Source organism: Bombina bombina, chromosome 2 (genome assembly GCF_027579735.1).
Source record: "Bombina bombina isolate aBomBom1 chromosome 2, aBomBom1.pri, whole genome shotgun sequence".
NCBI classification, from domain to species: domain Eukaryota; kingdom Metazoa; phylum Chordata; class Amphibia; order Anura; family Bombinatoridae; genus Bombina; species Bombina bombina.
In genome coordinates, this window is record NC_069500.1 from 778,059,546 (window position 1) to 778,075,983 (window position 16,438).

General features: G+C 41.8%; 1 protein-coding gene across 1 annotated transcript in view; it reads left to right on the plus strand.

The window, feature by feature from the left end:
* Positions 1-16,438, plus strand: part of MAST3 (microtubule associated serine/threonine kinase 3) — a 308,309-nt gene that overhangs the window by 237,698 nt on the left and 54,173 nt on the right. The window contains exon 18 of the mRNA XM_053702937.1: positions 10,549-10,661. Within this exon, the coding sequence (XP_053558912.1) occupies positions 10,549-10,661 (113 nt within the window). The remainder of the gene's footprint in view (positions 1-10,548; positions 10,662-16,438) is intronic.

Genomic DNA, 16,438 nt, shown 5'->3' on the forward strand with positions numbered 1-16,438 from the left:
GGTTCCCAAAAAAGAGGGAACATTCAGAGATTTTAGATCTCAAATGCCTAAACAAATTTCTCAGAGTCCCATCGTTCAAGATGGAGACCATTCAAACTATTTTACCAATGATCCAGGAGGGTCAATATATTACTACCGTGGACTTAAAGGATGCGTATCTTCACATTCCTATCCACAAAGATCATCACCAGTTTCTCAGGTTCGCCTTCCTGGACAAACACTACCAGTTTGTGGCTCTTCCTTTCAGGTTGGCCACAGCTCCCAGAATATTCACAAAGGTACTTCTAAGGCCGCGGGGCATAGCAGTGGCGCCCTATCTGGACGATATTTTGATTCAGGCATCAACTTACCAGCTAGCCAAATCTCACACGGACATTGTGTTGGCTTTTCTGAGAACTCACGGGTGGAAGGTGAACATACAAAAGAGTTCACTAGTTCCACTGACAAGAGCTCTTTTCTTAGGAACTCTGATAGACTCGGTAGCCATGAAAATTTTTCTGATGGAGGTCAAAGTCAAAGATCTTAACTACTTGCCGAGCACTTCAGTCCACTCCTCGGCCATCAGTGGCGCAGTGTATGGAGGTCATCAGATTAATGGTAGCGGCAATGGACTTCGTTCCGTTTGCTCACTTACATCTCAGACCACTGCAACTGTGCATGCTCAGACAGTGGAATGGGGATTATGCGGATTTATCTCCTCAGATAAATCTGGATCTAGAAACCAGAGACTCTCTTCTTTGGTGGTTGTCACAGGATCATCTGTCCCAGGGTATGTGCTTCCGCAGACCAGCATGGGTCATAGTGACGACGGACGCCAGCCTCTTGGGCTGGGGTGCAGTCTGGAATTCCCTAAAGACTCAGAGTGTTTGGACTCAGGAGGAGTCCCTACTTCCAATCAATATTCTGGAACTGAGAGCAATATTCAACGCACTTCAAGCGTGGCCTCAGCTGGCCTCGACTAAATTCATAAGATTCCAGTCGGACAATATCACGACTTTTTTAACTTTAGCCATTGTTTTCTACACTTTAATATACGGGTATGTTCCTTTAAATTGTAGATCACCTTGTCCGCTCTATTTATATATATTTACATTCATAATACTGATGATAGTAAGCGATTACCTTTGGTTAACACCCCTATCTATATGCTTGCACTGGTGCCTCTTTTTGACATTGTATTGTTACAATCCAGTTTATTTCCCTTTCCATATCTGTCACTTTTGTAATAGTTTCTTAGTATAACATATGAATGCACCTTATGCTAATTACGTTCAGCTGGGGCTTTGTTTTCCCGGCCACTTGGCTATTTAAGCCTGGTGTCTGTGCTCACAAAGTGTGTCTATGAGTAAGGCTAATTGTAGCCGAAACGCGTAAGACAGCTCAGCTTTCTTATTTTATGTTTATTATGTCTTAAAAAATTTTTATCTGGTTTCCAATAAACATTGAACTTTTATTCTATAGTGCCTGGAGACTCGCCTGGTTATTTGCAATTTTTGTTTGGATATACACTGTTACCAGGCTCGAATCTCGGCACTCAGGTGGATAGTTGGTGTATGGGGCTACGATCGTGTAGCAGGGAATCCCATTGGCGTATGCAGACTATTATGTCATGAACCAGGAAGTGCCGGATCACGCTCAGCCACAGCGTGCTTACAACAAAACACTACGGATGCTGTGAAGCGGTATGCCCTTTTGGACGGATATCGGAGCACAGGCTACAAGACCTCCAGGAGTGAGGAGCAAGTGAAAGCCAGCGGGGCAGGATATTGCAAAGGCTCGCGGAGTAAGGCTAAAACAGCAAGTTTGGTGAGTTATACACCACTCCGGTGTTTAGCCGTATTTAAACCTGCCACACCGCAGACAGAGCTCTGTTCATATTTCCACATACTGCATGATTTGCACGCACCAACAGCGTCTGGACAAGATTTATTTATTTCCCTCCCCATACACCAAACACCTTGAGCAACACTGGGAAGAGTTTCTTGCTTATATCAATTAACTCCTTGTTTTCTTCCGTGTGCTCGGTGGGAAAGACTCTGTATACACGACATTACAGTGACACCTGTTGATGGACTTTCTTTGCTGTTTATATATTTACTTATCAGTTTACTTAAAGTCCTTAATATTTGTAATTATGGAAACCACTGATTTATTTTCACTGAGATCACTAACAGATATGGATATGGAAAGACTTTCTTTGGACGACACTTTCATTAAAAAAACTGAATCTTTATCCATTAGTGACATTTTTCAATTACTGGAAAAGACTCTCTTGCAGGAGTATAGGATATGGTGGGATAAACGTGCCCTGGAGAAATATCTACAGATGAATCTCATACCAAGGGGACTGAGACTCAATAAATACCCCTCTTTTAATGTTGATGATCCAGATTTCATCAAGGACTGGAATATCATATTAAGTGAATGTTCTAGTAGACTGATGGGTCTAATTATAAGATACAAAGAGTCACAGTTAAAAAAGACCAGGGAGGATTTAGTAAACATTCAAAAGGATCTCAATGCTTTTATAGATCACCCTAAATACCCACAGTTTGATAAAATCCTACAAGAAACGATTAAAAAATTTAGAACTGACCTAGATAATTTTAAACTTAGGAAATATAACAGGGATTACGCAGACCATACCAATAATAAGGTTTACAATTGGCACCTGCGTTCTCAGTTTTCAAATATCAGACAAAGGAAATCTAGGTCTAACTCCAGATCAACTCATTCATCTAGTAAAGATAGATCTGAAAAGAGGGTCACTTTTTCAGATAATGATACTTCTGAGGATGACCGCTCAGATAATGAGAATAGATTTGACTCAAGCGGTCCCTCTGATGAAGAATCACAAGTTTTACGTCCAATTATTAAGAATGTCAGACAGGATCCCATAGTCACGAGAAACGCCCATAAGAGGGATAATTCTACCCAATTGATTTCAGTTAATGATCAAAGGAATATGGAGTTTCTCAGTGACAATGAAATGGATCCAAGACCTACTGCCACCTCAGTCCCTATAAACAACTCAGCAGATACCCAGGTTTTTCAAATTGCCACCAGAGGCATCGCAGGAGGAGGGGTAAGAGGAAGAGGGGCAGGAGGCAGAAGGGGGCGTTACAGGGGCAGGGGAAGGAGGAACAAATATACCCTTTGAAGATTATCAATTTATCTTCTATTGCTCTGACTGATGGGGAGATGGAGGTACTTAGTCTGGGTTTAGGTTATGTCCCTACAAAGAAGTTTAACCTCTTCGACACGATTGTCGATGTTAATAAACTAATTAGAAATCTTACTCTAAAAAATTTTTTTTGGGACAAACATCAGGACGATACCTCCACATCCCCCTCAGATCCACCACTATGCACCACTCAAACACATATATATGATATAGTGGACTTTCAAGAAGTGTGCGATATACTTAGTCTGCAGGATCTAAGTGTTGAGGCACACACGGATTCACTTACTTTAAAAACGTCACATGCTGGTTACAAACCGAAATCAGTGTTCTACCCCATTCGTGAAAGGGGACCTTTTTTAGAAGCCTTTCACAAAAGGGTAGAACAAGATTTGATTGAGCTCCATAATAATCCAAAACACACCTACCCTAACTTAACAGCATTACAAAAAGAATCTTTGGATAAATTAAAATCTAGACAAGACATCACCATAAAAGATTCAGACAAGGGAGGTAGTATTGTGGTCTTGGATAGATCCAAATACATAGAGGAGGCTCACAGACAATTATATGACAGAGATGTCTATCGAATTTTGAATTCTGATCCAACAGAATTATTTAAGACAAAGTTATGGAGTCTGCTGGACGATGGCCTGGAGGATGGAGTCATAGATCAGGATACTTTGGATTTTTTATATGTTTCTAACCCTGTTGTACCAATATTTCACCACCTCCCTAAGGTACATAAATCCTTGGAGGTGGTGAAAGGGAGACCTATTGTCTCGGGTATTGGATCACTATTTGAGCAGCTATCTAGCTGGATTGACTCCCTACTGCAGCCCATTGTCCTGCAGATTCCATCATACCTACGTGACACTAAGCACCTTCTTAACTGTCTGAAACAAGTGGTTTGGAATAAAGATTGTTCTTGGTTGACAATTGACGTGGTTGGTCTGTACTCTGCCATTCCGCACGATCAAGGGCTGATAGCAGTTAGATGTCTTTTAGATCAATTAAGTAATTATGATGACACACTTAAGGAATTTATAGTCAAATCTTTAGACTTTCTCCTGCACCATAACTACTTTAAGTTTGAGAATGAGTATTTCCTCCAGAGACGTGGGACCGCCATGGGTGCTAAATTTGCACCATCTTACACGAATATTTTCATGGCATGGTGGGAGCGGTCCCACGTCTATGGTGAGGGTAACCCATATCGAGACTGCATCAACACCTATAAAAGATATATTGATGATCTTTTGATCATCTGGACTGGCACAGAAGATCAGAAATCTGATTTTGTGTCCTTTATCAACCAGAACGAAGCAGGATTAGAATTCACCTACCAATCTGATACCCATACGACAACATGTCTAGATCTCACCCTAACAGGTGATGTTGAAAAGGGCCAGGTGATCACGAACTTGTACCGCAAACCCATTTCATGCAATAATATTCTGCATGCAAAAAGCAATCATCCCAGACACACGGGTTTTGGGATAGCAAAGGGAGAATTTACACGCTTGAAGCGCAACTGTACAACAGATACTGACTTTGAAACAAATAGTGAGATACTAGCCACTCAACTTTTAGAAAGAGGGTATTCAAAGAAGGTTGTCAATAGGGCTTTATTGGAGGTAAAACGCATTGACAGGTCAACCATGTTGTCAACCAATTACAACTCTTCTAGGGGTGACAAGTTTGATAAGTCTAAACCCCTTTTCACAACCACTTATAGCTCCCAATATAGGGATATCTGTGCAATCATCACCAAACATCTCCCTATACTCACGGCAGAAGATAGTCTAAAAGACTATGTTCAATCTGGGTGCAACTTTGTAGCCAAAAGAGGCTGCACCATAGGGAACATGCTTTCACCGAGTATGTTAAAGAAAAAATCTGGTACTAGCAGTTGGTTACATGTTAAGGGGCATTATAAATGCCATTTTAACAAATGTATAGCCTGTAGCTACACACGTATTACAAAAAATTTTCAATCTATGGCTACTCAAAGGGTCTATTTCCTTAAGAACTGCACCAATTGCAGGACACACAATGTCATTTATTTGGTGGATTGCACATCTTGCAGAAAACAGTATGTAGGTTGCTCGACTAGAGAAGCACGCACTAGAATCCGTGAACATCTCAACAATATTGACAATGGTATTGAGTGTTCAGATCTAGCACGACACTTTATCCACAAACACGGTAAAAATGTTAAAAGCTTTCAATGGCAGGTCATAGAGCAAATCAGGACACCAGATAGAGGAGGTGACATGACTACTAGATTACTATACCAAGAGGCATACTGGATATTCCAACTTAGAACTAGGAGACCGGAAGGTTTCAATATAGAAGGAGATGTTATTAACCTCTGGAAACGAAGCTGATTATTGGAATTCATTTGATTCTAATGGTCAAGCATTTATAAATTCAAAGAGTACATGTCACTTTTGTATTTATAACAATAAGCGTATAGAGAATTTAACATTCTAATTATGTGCCTGATATCTGTCATCTTATAACCACAGTCTCCTTTCTATTATACCAAACATTTAAGTCCCAGCAATTAAGGGTTTTATCATTAGAATATGAATCTTACATCGATTTGTTAAATAATGAGGAGTACACTCCCAAACCTACAGCCACTTTCCAAATGTTACTATATGTCCTGTTAAACTTCTTTTACAATTGGGCATAATTCATGCTTGGTATGGATTCAAGCACCTCTACTTAAGTGTATGTCCCTTTAAATATTTCAAAAGTTCAAAAAACAAAATATTTGGTTTAATATCTTCTTTGTAATGAGGGACTTGCTAGCCTATATGAGTGTATATGTCTATTCATACTTATGTGAGATTCCCTGGTTTTGTTCTTTTTTAACTTTAGCCATTGTTTTCTACACTTTAATATACGGGTATGTTCCTTTAAATTGTAGATCACCTTGCCCGCTCTATTTATATATATTTACATTCATAATACTGATGATAGTAAGCGATTACCTTTGGTTAACACCCCTATCTATATGCTTGCACTGGTGCCTCTTTTTGACATTGTATTGTTACAATCCAGTTTATTTCCCTTTCCGTATCTGTCACTTTTGTAATCGTTTCTTAGTATAACATATGAATGCACCTTATGCTAATTACGTTCAGCTGGGGCTTTGTTTTCCTGGCTACTTGGCTATTTAAGCCTGGTGTCTGTGCTCACAAAGTGTGTCTATGAGTAAGGCTAATTGTAGCCGAAACGCGTAAGACAGCTCAGCTTTCTTATTTTATGTTTATTATGTCTTAAACTTTTTTATCTGGTTTCCAATAAACATTGAACTTTTATTCTATAGTGCCTGGAGACTCGCCTGGTTTTTTGCAATTTTTGTTTGGATATACACTGTTACCAGGCTCGAATCTCGGCACTCAGGTGGATAGTTGGTGTATGGGGCTACGATCGTGTAGCAGGGAATCCCATTGGCGTATGCAGACTATTACGTCATGAACCAGGAAGTGCCGGATCACGCTCAGCCACAGCGTGCTTACAACAAAACACTACGGATGCTGTGAAGCGGTATGCCCTTTTGGACGGATATCGGAGCACAGGCTACAAGACCTCCAGGAGTGAGGAGCAAGTGAAAGCCAGCGGGGCAGGATATTACAAAGGCTCGCGGAGTAAGGCTAAAGCAGCAAGTTTGGTGAGTTATACACCACTCCGGTGTTTAGCCGTATTTAAACCTGCCACACCGCAGACAGAGCTCTGTTCATATTTCCACATACTGCATGATTTGCACGCACCAACAGCGTCTGGACAAGATTTATTTATTTCCCTCCCCATACACCAAACACCTTGAGCAACACTGGGAAGAGTTTCTTGCTTATATCAATATCACGACTGTAGCATATATTAATCATCAAGGGGGAACAAAGAGTTCTCTAGCGATGATAGGTTTCCAAGATAATTCAATGGGCAGAGACTCACTGTTGCCATCTTTCAGCAATTTATATCCCAGGAGTAGAGAACTGGGAAGCAGATTTTCTAAGTCGTCAGACTTTTTTTTATCCGGCGGAGTGGGAGCTCCATCCGGAGGTGTTTGCGGCATTTATTCATCAATGGGGCACACCGGAATTGGATCTGATGGCATCTCATCAGAATGCCAAACTTCCTTGTTACGGGTCCAGATCAACGGATCCTCAAGCAGTACTGATAGATGCTCTAGCAATACCTTGGTCGTTCAACCTGGCTTATGTGTTTCCTCCTTTTCCTCTCCTACCTCGTCTGCCAGAATCAAACAGGAGAGGGCTTCGGTAATCTTGATGGCACCTGCGTGGCCACGTAGGACTTGGTATGCAGATCTAGTGGAAATGTCATCTCTGCCACCGGGGAAACTGCCACTGAGACAGGACCTTCTAATTCAAGGTCCGTTCCAAGATCCAAATCTCATTTCTCTGCAGCTGACTGCCTGAAGATTGAACGTTTGATTTTATCTAAGCGGGGATTCTCTGAGTCGGTCATTGATACCTTGATTCAGGCTCGAAAGCCTGTCACTAGGAAAATGTACCATAAGATATGGCGTAAATATCTTTATTGGTGCAAATCCAAGGGCTACTCATGGAGTAAGATCAGGATTCCTAGGATTTTGTCCTTTCTCCAAGAAGGATTGGAGAAGGGATTATCAGCTAGTTCCTTAAAGGGACAGATTTCTGCTTTGTCAATCTTACTACACAAGCGTCTGGCGGATATCCCAGACGTTCAGTCGTTTTGTCAGGCTTTAGTTAGAATAAAGCCTGTTTAAACCTGTTGCTCCGCCATGGAGTTTGAATTTAGTTCTAAATGTTCTTCAAGGGGTTCCGTTTGAAACCATGCATTCCATAGATATTAAGCTACTATCTTGGAAAGTTCTGTTTTTAGTTGCTATCTCTTCTGCTTGAAGAGTTTCTGAGGTTTCTGCGTTACAATGCGGCTCGCCTTATCTTATATTCCATTCTGATAAGGTGGTTTTGAGGAACTAAACCTGGATTCCTTCCTAAGGTTGTTTGAAATAAGAATATTAATCCGGAAATTGTTGTTCATTCTGTATGTCTCTAGTCTGTTACATAACTTGGACGTGGTTCGTGCCTTGAAGTTTTACTTACAAGCAACCAAGGATTTCCATCAAACATCTTCTTTATTTGTAGTTTATTCTGGAAAGCATAGGGGTCAAAAAGCTACAGCTACCTCTCTTTCTTTTTGGTTGAAAAGCATCATCCGTTTGGCATACGAGACTGCTGGACAGCAGCCTCTTGAAAAAAATTACAGCTCATTCTACTAGAGCGGTGGCTTCCACATGGGCTTTTAAAAACGATGCTTCTGTTGAACAGATTTGTAAGGCTGCGACTTGGTCCTACCTTCATACTTTTTACAAATTTTACAAATTTGATACTTTTGCTTCTTCTGAGGCTATTTTTGGGAGAAAAGTTCTTTAAGCAGTGGTGCCTTCTGTTTAGGTATCTGTCTTGTCCCACAAGTAAGGATGAATCCATGGACTTGTCTTATCTAGTAGAAGAAAAGGAAATTTATGCTTACCTGATAAATTGATTTCTTCTAAGATACGACGAGTCCATGGCCCTCCCTGTCATTTTAGACAGATTATATTTTTGTTATCAAACTTCAGTCACCTCTGCACCTTTTTTTAGTTTCTCCTTTTTCTTCCTATACCTTCGGTCGAATGACTGGGGGGTGGAGTCAAAGGAAGAGCTATATAGACAGCTCTGCTGTGGTGCTCTTTGCCACTTCCTGTTAGCAGGAGGATAATACCCCACAGGTAAGGATGAATCTGTGGACTTGTCGTATCTTAGAAGATATCAATTTATCAGGGAAGCATATATTTTTTTTTTTTTTAAAGAGTATGAAAGAAAATACAATCTACAGTTAAGTTAGTTAAAGGTAAACTTTCATGATTCACATAGAGCATGCAGTTTAAAGGGACAGTCTAGGCCAAAATAAACTTTCATGATTCAGATAGCGCATGTAATTTTAAACAATTTTCCAATTTATGCCGATAAGGCTGTCCGCACTGGGTAGGGATCTCTCTCTAAGGTTGTGTCTGATTGCAACATTAATCAGGAGATTGTAGTTCCTTCATTGTGTCCTAACCCTTCTTCAGAAGAAGAACGGTTACTTCATAACTTGGTTGTGGTTCGAGCTTTGAAGTTTTATCTTCAGGCTACTAAGGATTTCAGACAGACTTCAGCATTGTTTGTTGTCTATTCGGGGGAAGCGCAAAGGGCAGAAGGCTTCTTCCTCTTCCCTATCTTTTTTTGGCTGAGGAGCATGATTCGCCTGGCTTATGAGACAGCAGGACATAAGCCTCCTCAGAGGATTACTGCTCACTCAACTAGAGCTGTGGCTTTTTCTTGGGCCTTCAAGAATGAGGCCTCTATGAAGCAGATTTGTAAGGCGGCTACCTGGTCCTCCTTACATACTTTTTCAAAGTTTTACAAGTTTGACGTGTTTGCTTTGGCTCAAGCAGCTTTTGGGAGAAAGGTTTTGCAGGCTGTGGTGCCCTCAGTCTAGGATCCGCCTCTTTTTAACCCTCCCATTTTCATTCAGTGTCCTCTAGAGTTTGGGTATTTGTTTCCCACAAGTAATGAATGAAGCTGTGGACTCTCCTTGTATTAAGAAGAAAAACATAAATTATGCTTACCTGATAATTTCATTTCCATCTGTACGAAGAGAGTCCACGGCTCCCGTCCGGTTCTTCGTTGGGCAGACCTAAATTTTCTTTTGCTTTTTATTCTGGCACCATTTATACCCTGATATTTCTCCTACTGTTCCTTGTTCCCTTGGCAGAATGACTGGGGGATGAGGGGAGTGGGGGAGGTATTTAAGCCTTTGGCTGAGGTGTCTGTGCCTCCTCCTGGTGGCCATGTTCTTCATTCCCACAAGTAATGAATAAAGCCGTGGACTCTCTTTGTACAGGTGGAAATAAAATTATCAGGTAAGCATAATTTTATGTTTTTTCACATTCTTAGAAATATGCAGAGGCCTACCCTGTCATACTATTTTGTTTGTATGATATTTCCCTACTGGGGACAGCCATCTGACTTCCATTCACTATAGATTCTCCCATGTCTCTCTGTGAAATGATGAAAGGTAAAGGGGAAAGATGTGTATGTGGGAAAGGGGAGGCATCCATTAAAAAGTTTAAGTGCTTACTACCTTCTTCAAGGACAAAATAGAACTGTACTCACACTTATACAACAAGTGTCACAAAACAAATTGTATCGCTTAGTATTGATATTGATTTTTTTTGCTTACTTTGACTTCTGTCATCTAGACTAAGTGCACATTATTTAGCAGGCTCAAGTTTAGCCTTCATATTTCTACTCCTTTTCCAGCTCGATCTGAGCGTTATCACCACCTTGCATCAGAAGAAGATGAAGAGACAAATGATGAAGAGACCTCAGTGGAAATTCGTCAGTTCTCATCCTGCTCTAACCGCTTCAGTAAGGTACGTCATTAATATAGTTTCAGAAGAGCTGGTTCCTTCACTGGGTAAACAAGCTGTGTACTAAAGAGTGACCACCTGCACATTGCATAGAAAGCTTAAACAGTAGAACAGTAAAAACCTGTCAGTTATTATTACTTATGTCTATTCTAAATTTTAATCTTTCTAATAAACTGCAACTTAATACCCGGATTTAAAATCTGTTACTTTTTTCCCCTATACGTACAATAATCTCATTGTCATTTAGAGGTTTCTAACAACTCTTTGATGTTATCCCTCCACAGCATGTAAAAATGAGCTTGTTAAAGGGACATAAAAGTCAAAATTAAGTTGTCATGCTTGTGATATAGCAATTTCTCCTGTTAAGTGTAGTCAGTCCACGGGTCATCCATTACTTATGGGATTATATCTCCTCCCTAACAGGAAGTGCAAGAGGATCACCCAAGCAGAGCTGCTATATAGCTCCTCCCCTCTACGTCATACCCAGTCATTCTCTTGCACCTAACTAATAGATAGGACGTGTGAGAGGACTGTGGTTGTTAAACTTAGTTTTTATTTCTTCAATCAAAAGTTTATTTTAAACAGCACCGGAGTGTGTTGTTTTTTCTCAGGCAGCATTAGAAGAAGAATCTACCTGAGTTTGTGTATGATCTTAGCGGTCGTAACTAAGATCCATTTGCTGTTCTCGGCCATTCTGAGGAGTGAGGTAACTTCAGAACAGGGGACAGCGGGCAGGGTTCACCTGCAAGGAGGTATGTTGCAGTATATTATTTTCTAAGGAATGGAATTGACTGAGAAAATACTGCTAATACCGATGTAATGTAAGTGCAGCCTTAAATGCAGTAGTAGCGACTGGTATCAGGCTGATATGTATGTATGTTTACACTGAGGTATTTCTGGGGAATGGAACTTCACTAAGAAAATACTGTATACATTTAACTTATATTTGAGCCTCCACTGCAGTGAAAGCGACTAGCAGCAGGCTTATTAATAACATTTCATAATTTTATTTTTAAACGTTTACTGGCATGTTAATCGTTTTTCTCTGAGGTACTTGGTGATAAAACTTTTTGGGCATTATTTTTCCACATGGCTGTCGTTTATTTATGAATAAAATCAGTTTACTGAGCTTCCCCACTGTTGTAATATGAGTGGGAGGGGCCTATTTTGGCGCTTTATTGCGCAGTAAAAATTCAGTCACAGTCTTCCTATTTCTTCCTCCATGATCCAGGACGTCTCTACAGAGCCCAGGGGTCTCCAAAACTAGTTTTGAGGGAGGTAATCACTCACAGCAGACCTGTGAGACTGTGTTTTTGACTGTGATAAAAACGTTTATATTAAATTGTTATCCGTTTTTGGGTACTAAGGGGTTAATCATCCATTTGCTGGTGGGTGCAATCCTTTGCTATCTTAACGCATTTACTGTGAAAATTTGGTTGCTATAACTAATTTGGTTCATTGTTATTTCAACTGTGACAGTTTTTTTTGTGCTTCTTAAAGGCACAGTAACGTTTTTTATATTGCTTGTAAATTTATTTGAAAAGTATTTTCCAAGCTTGCTAGTTTCATTGCTAGTTTGTTTAAACATGTCTGACACAGAGGAATCTCTTTGTGCAATATGTTTAAAGGCCAATGTGGAGCCCAATAGAAATTTGTGTACTAATTGCATTGATGCTACTTTAAATAAAAGCCAATCTGTACATGTAAAGAAAATTTCACCAGACAACGAGGGGGAAGTTATGCCGACTAACTCCCCTCACGTGTCAGTACCTTCGTCTGCCGCTCAGGAGGTGCGTGATATTGTGGCGCCAAGTACATCAGGGCGGCCCATACAAATCACTTTGCAAGACATGGCTAATGTTATGACTGAAGTATTATCTAAATTGCCAGAATTTAGGGGTAAACGCGACCACTCTGGGGTGAGAACAGAGTGCGCTGATAATAATAGAGCCATGTCTGATACTGCGTCACAATTTGCAGAACATGAGGACGGAGAGCTTCATTCTGTGGGTGACGGATCTGATCCAAGTAAACTGGACTCAGACATTTAAAATTTTAAATTTAAGCTTGAGAACCTCCGTGTATTACTAGGGGAGGTATTAGCGGCTCTGAATGATTGTAACACGGTTGCAATTCCAGAGAAAATATGTAGGCTGGATAAATATTTTGCGGTACCGACGTGTACTGACGTTTTTCCTATACCTAAAAGGCTTACAGAAATTGTTAACAAGGAGTGGGATAGACCCGGTGTGCCTTTTTCACCCCCTCCTATATTTAGAAAAATGTTTCCAATAGACGCCACCACACAGGACTTATGGCAGACGGTCCCTAAGGTGGAGGGAGCAGTTTCTACTCTGGCTAAGCGTACCACTATCCCGGTGGAGGATAGCTGTGCTTTTTCAGATCCAATGGATAAAAAGTTAGAGGGTTACCTTAAGAAAATGTTTGTTCAACAAGGTTTTATATTACAACCCCTTGCATGCATTGCACCTGTCACGGCTGCGGCGGCATTCTGGTTTGAGTCTCTGGAAGAGACCATTAGCTCAGCTCCATTGGATGAGATTATAGACAAGCTTAGAGTCCTTAAGCTAGCTAATTCATTTATTTCTAATGCCGTAGTACACTTAACTAAACTTACGGCTAAGAACTCCGGATTCGCCATTCAAGCGCGCAGAGCACTGTGGCTTAAATCCTGGTCAGCCGATGTGACTTCTAAATCTAAATTGCTTAACATACCTTTCAAAGGGCAGACATTATTCGGGCCCGGTTTGAAAGAAATTATCGCTGACATTACTGGAGGTAAGGGCCATGCCCTGCCTCAAGACAGAGCCAAACCAAGGGCTAGACAGTCTAATTTTCGTGCCTTTCGTAACTTCAAGGCAGGAGCAGCATCAACTTCCTCCGCTCCAAAACAGGAAGGAACTGTTGCTCGCTACAGACAGGGCTGGAAACCTAACCAGTCCTGGAACAAGGGCAAGCAGGCCAGAAAGCCTGCTGCTGCCCCTAAGACAGCATGAAGTGAGGGCCCCCAATCCGGAAACAGATCTAGTGGGGGGCAGACTTTCTCTCTTCGCCCAGGCTTGGGCAAGAGATGTCCAGGATCCCTGGGCGTTAGAGATCATATCTCAGGGATATCTTCTGGACTTCAAAGCTTCTCCTCCAAAAGGGAGATTTCATCTTTCAAGGTTGTCAGCAAACCAGATAAAGAAAGAGGCATTTCTACGCTGTGTACAAGACCTTTTACTAATGGGATTGATCCACCCGGTTCCGCGGTCGGAACACGGACAAGGGTTTTACTCAAATCTGTTTGTGGTTCCCAAAAAAGAGGGAACCTTCAGACCAATCTTGGACTTAAAAATCCTAAACAAATTCCTAAGAGTTCTATCGTTCAAAATGGAAACTATTCGGACAATCTTACCTATGATCCAAAAGGGTCAGTACATGACCACAGTGGATTTAAAGGATGCCTACCTTCACATACCGATTCACAAGGATCATTATCGGTACCTAAGGTTTGCCTTCCTAAACAGGCATTACCAGTTTGTAGCTCTTCCCTTCGGGTTAGCTACGGCTCCAAGAATCTTTACAAAGGTTCTGGGCTCTCTTCTGGCGGTACTAAGACCGCGAGGAATATCGGTAGCTCCGTACCTAGACGACATTCTGATACAAGCGTCAAGTTTCCAGACTGCCAAGTCTCATACAGAGTTAGTTCTGGCATTTCTAAGGTCGCATGGGTGGAAGGTGAACGTAGAAAAGAGTTCTCTATTGCCACTCACAAGAGTTCCCTTCTTGGGGACTCTTATAGATTCTGTAGAAATGAAAATTTACCTGACAGAGGACAGGTTAACAAAACTTCTAAATGCTTGCCGTGTCCTTCATTCCATTCAACACCCGTCAGTGGCTCAATGCATGGAGGTAATCGGCTTAATGGTAGCGGCAATGGACATAGTACCTTTTGCACGCCTGCATCTCAGACCACTACAATTGTGCATGCTAAGTCAGTGGAATGGGGATTACTCAGATTTGTCCCCTATGCTGAATCTGGATCAAGAGACCAGAGATTCTCTTCTATGGTGGCTGTCTCGGCCACATCTGTCCAGGGGGATGCCCTTCAGCAGGCCAGATTGGACGATTGTAACAACAGACGCCAGCCTGCTAGGTTGGGGCGCTGTCTGGAATTCCCTGAAGGCTCAGGGATCATGGACTCAGGAGGAGAGACTCCTTCCAATAAACATTCTGGAATTAAGAGCAGTTCTCAATGCCCTTCTGGCTTGGCCTCAGTTAGCAACTCTGAGGTTCATCAGGTTTCAGTCGGACAACATCACGACTGTGGCTTACATCAACCATCAGGGAGGGACAAGGAGTTCCCTAGCGATGATGGAAGTCTCAAAGATAATTCGCTGGGCAGAGTCTCACTCTTGCCACCTGTCAGCGATCCACATCCCAGGCGTGGAGAACTGGGAGGCGGATTTCCTAAGTCGCCAGACTTTTCATCCGGGGGAGTGGGAACTTCATCCGGAGCTATTTGCCCAACTGCTTCGGCGTTGGGACAAACCAGATCTGGATCTCATGGCGTCTCGCCAGAACGCCAAGCTTCCTTGTTACGGATCCAGATCCAGGGACCCGGGAGCGGTTCTGATAGATGCTCTGACAGCACCTTGGGTCTTCAACATGGCTTATGTGTTTCCACCCTTCCCGATGCTTCCTCGATTGATTGCCAGGATCAAACAGGAGAGAGCATCGGTGATTCTAATAGCGCCTGCGTGGCCACGCAGGACCTGGTATGCAGATCTAGTGGACATGTCGTCCTGTCCACCATGGTCTCTGCCTCTGAGACAGGACCTTCTGGTTCAGGGTCCTTTCAAACATCCAAATCTAATTTCTCTGAGGCTGTCTGCATGGAGATTGAACGCTTGATTCTATCAAAGCGTGGATTCTCGGAGTCAGTGATTGATACCTTAATACAGGCTAGGAAACCTGTTACCAGGAAAATTTACCATAAAATATGGCGTAAATACTTGCATTGGTGCGAATCCAAGAGTTACTCATGGAGTAAGGTTAGGATTCCTAGGATATTGTCTTTTCTACAAGAAGGTTTAGAAAAGGATTTATCTGCTAGTTCGTTAAAGGGACAGATCTCAGCTCTGTCCATCCTTTTACACAAACGTCTGTCAGAAGTTCCAGACGTTCAGGCTTTTTGTCAGGCTTTGGCCAGGATTAAGCCTGTGTTTAAAACTGTTGCTCCGCCATGGAGCTTAAACTTGGTTCTTAACGTTTTACAGGGTGTTCCGTTTGAACCCCTTCATTCCATTGATATCAAGCTGTTATCTTGGAAAGTTCTGTTTTTAATGGCTATTTCCTCGGCTCGAAGAGTCTCTGAGTTATCGGCCTTACATTGTGATTCTCCTTATCTGATTTTTCATTCAGACAAGGTAGTTCTGCGTACTAAACCTGGGTTCTTACCTAAGGTAGTCACTAACAGGAATATCAATCAAGAGATTGTTGTTCCATCATTGTGCCCTAACCCTTCTTCAAAGAAGGAACGACTTCTGCACAATCTGGACGTCGTCCGTGCCCTGAAATTTTATTTGCAGGCAACTAAAGATTTTCGACAAACTTCTTCCCTGTTTGTCGTTTATTCTGGACAGAGGAGAGGTCAAAAGGCTTCGGCTACCTCTCTCTCCTTCTGGCTTCGTAGCATAATACGTTTAGCCTATGAGACTGCTGGACAGCAGCCTCCTGAAAGAATTACAGCTCATTCTACCAGAGCTGTGGCTTCC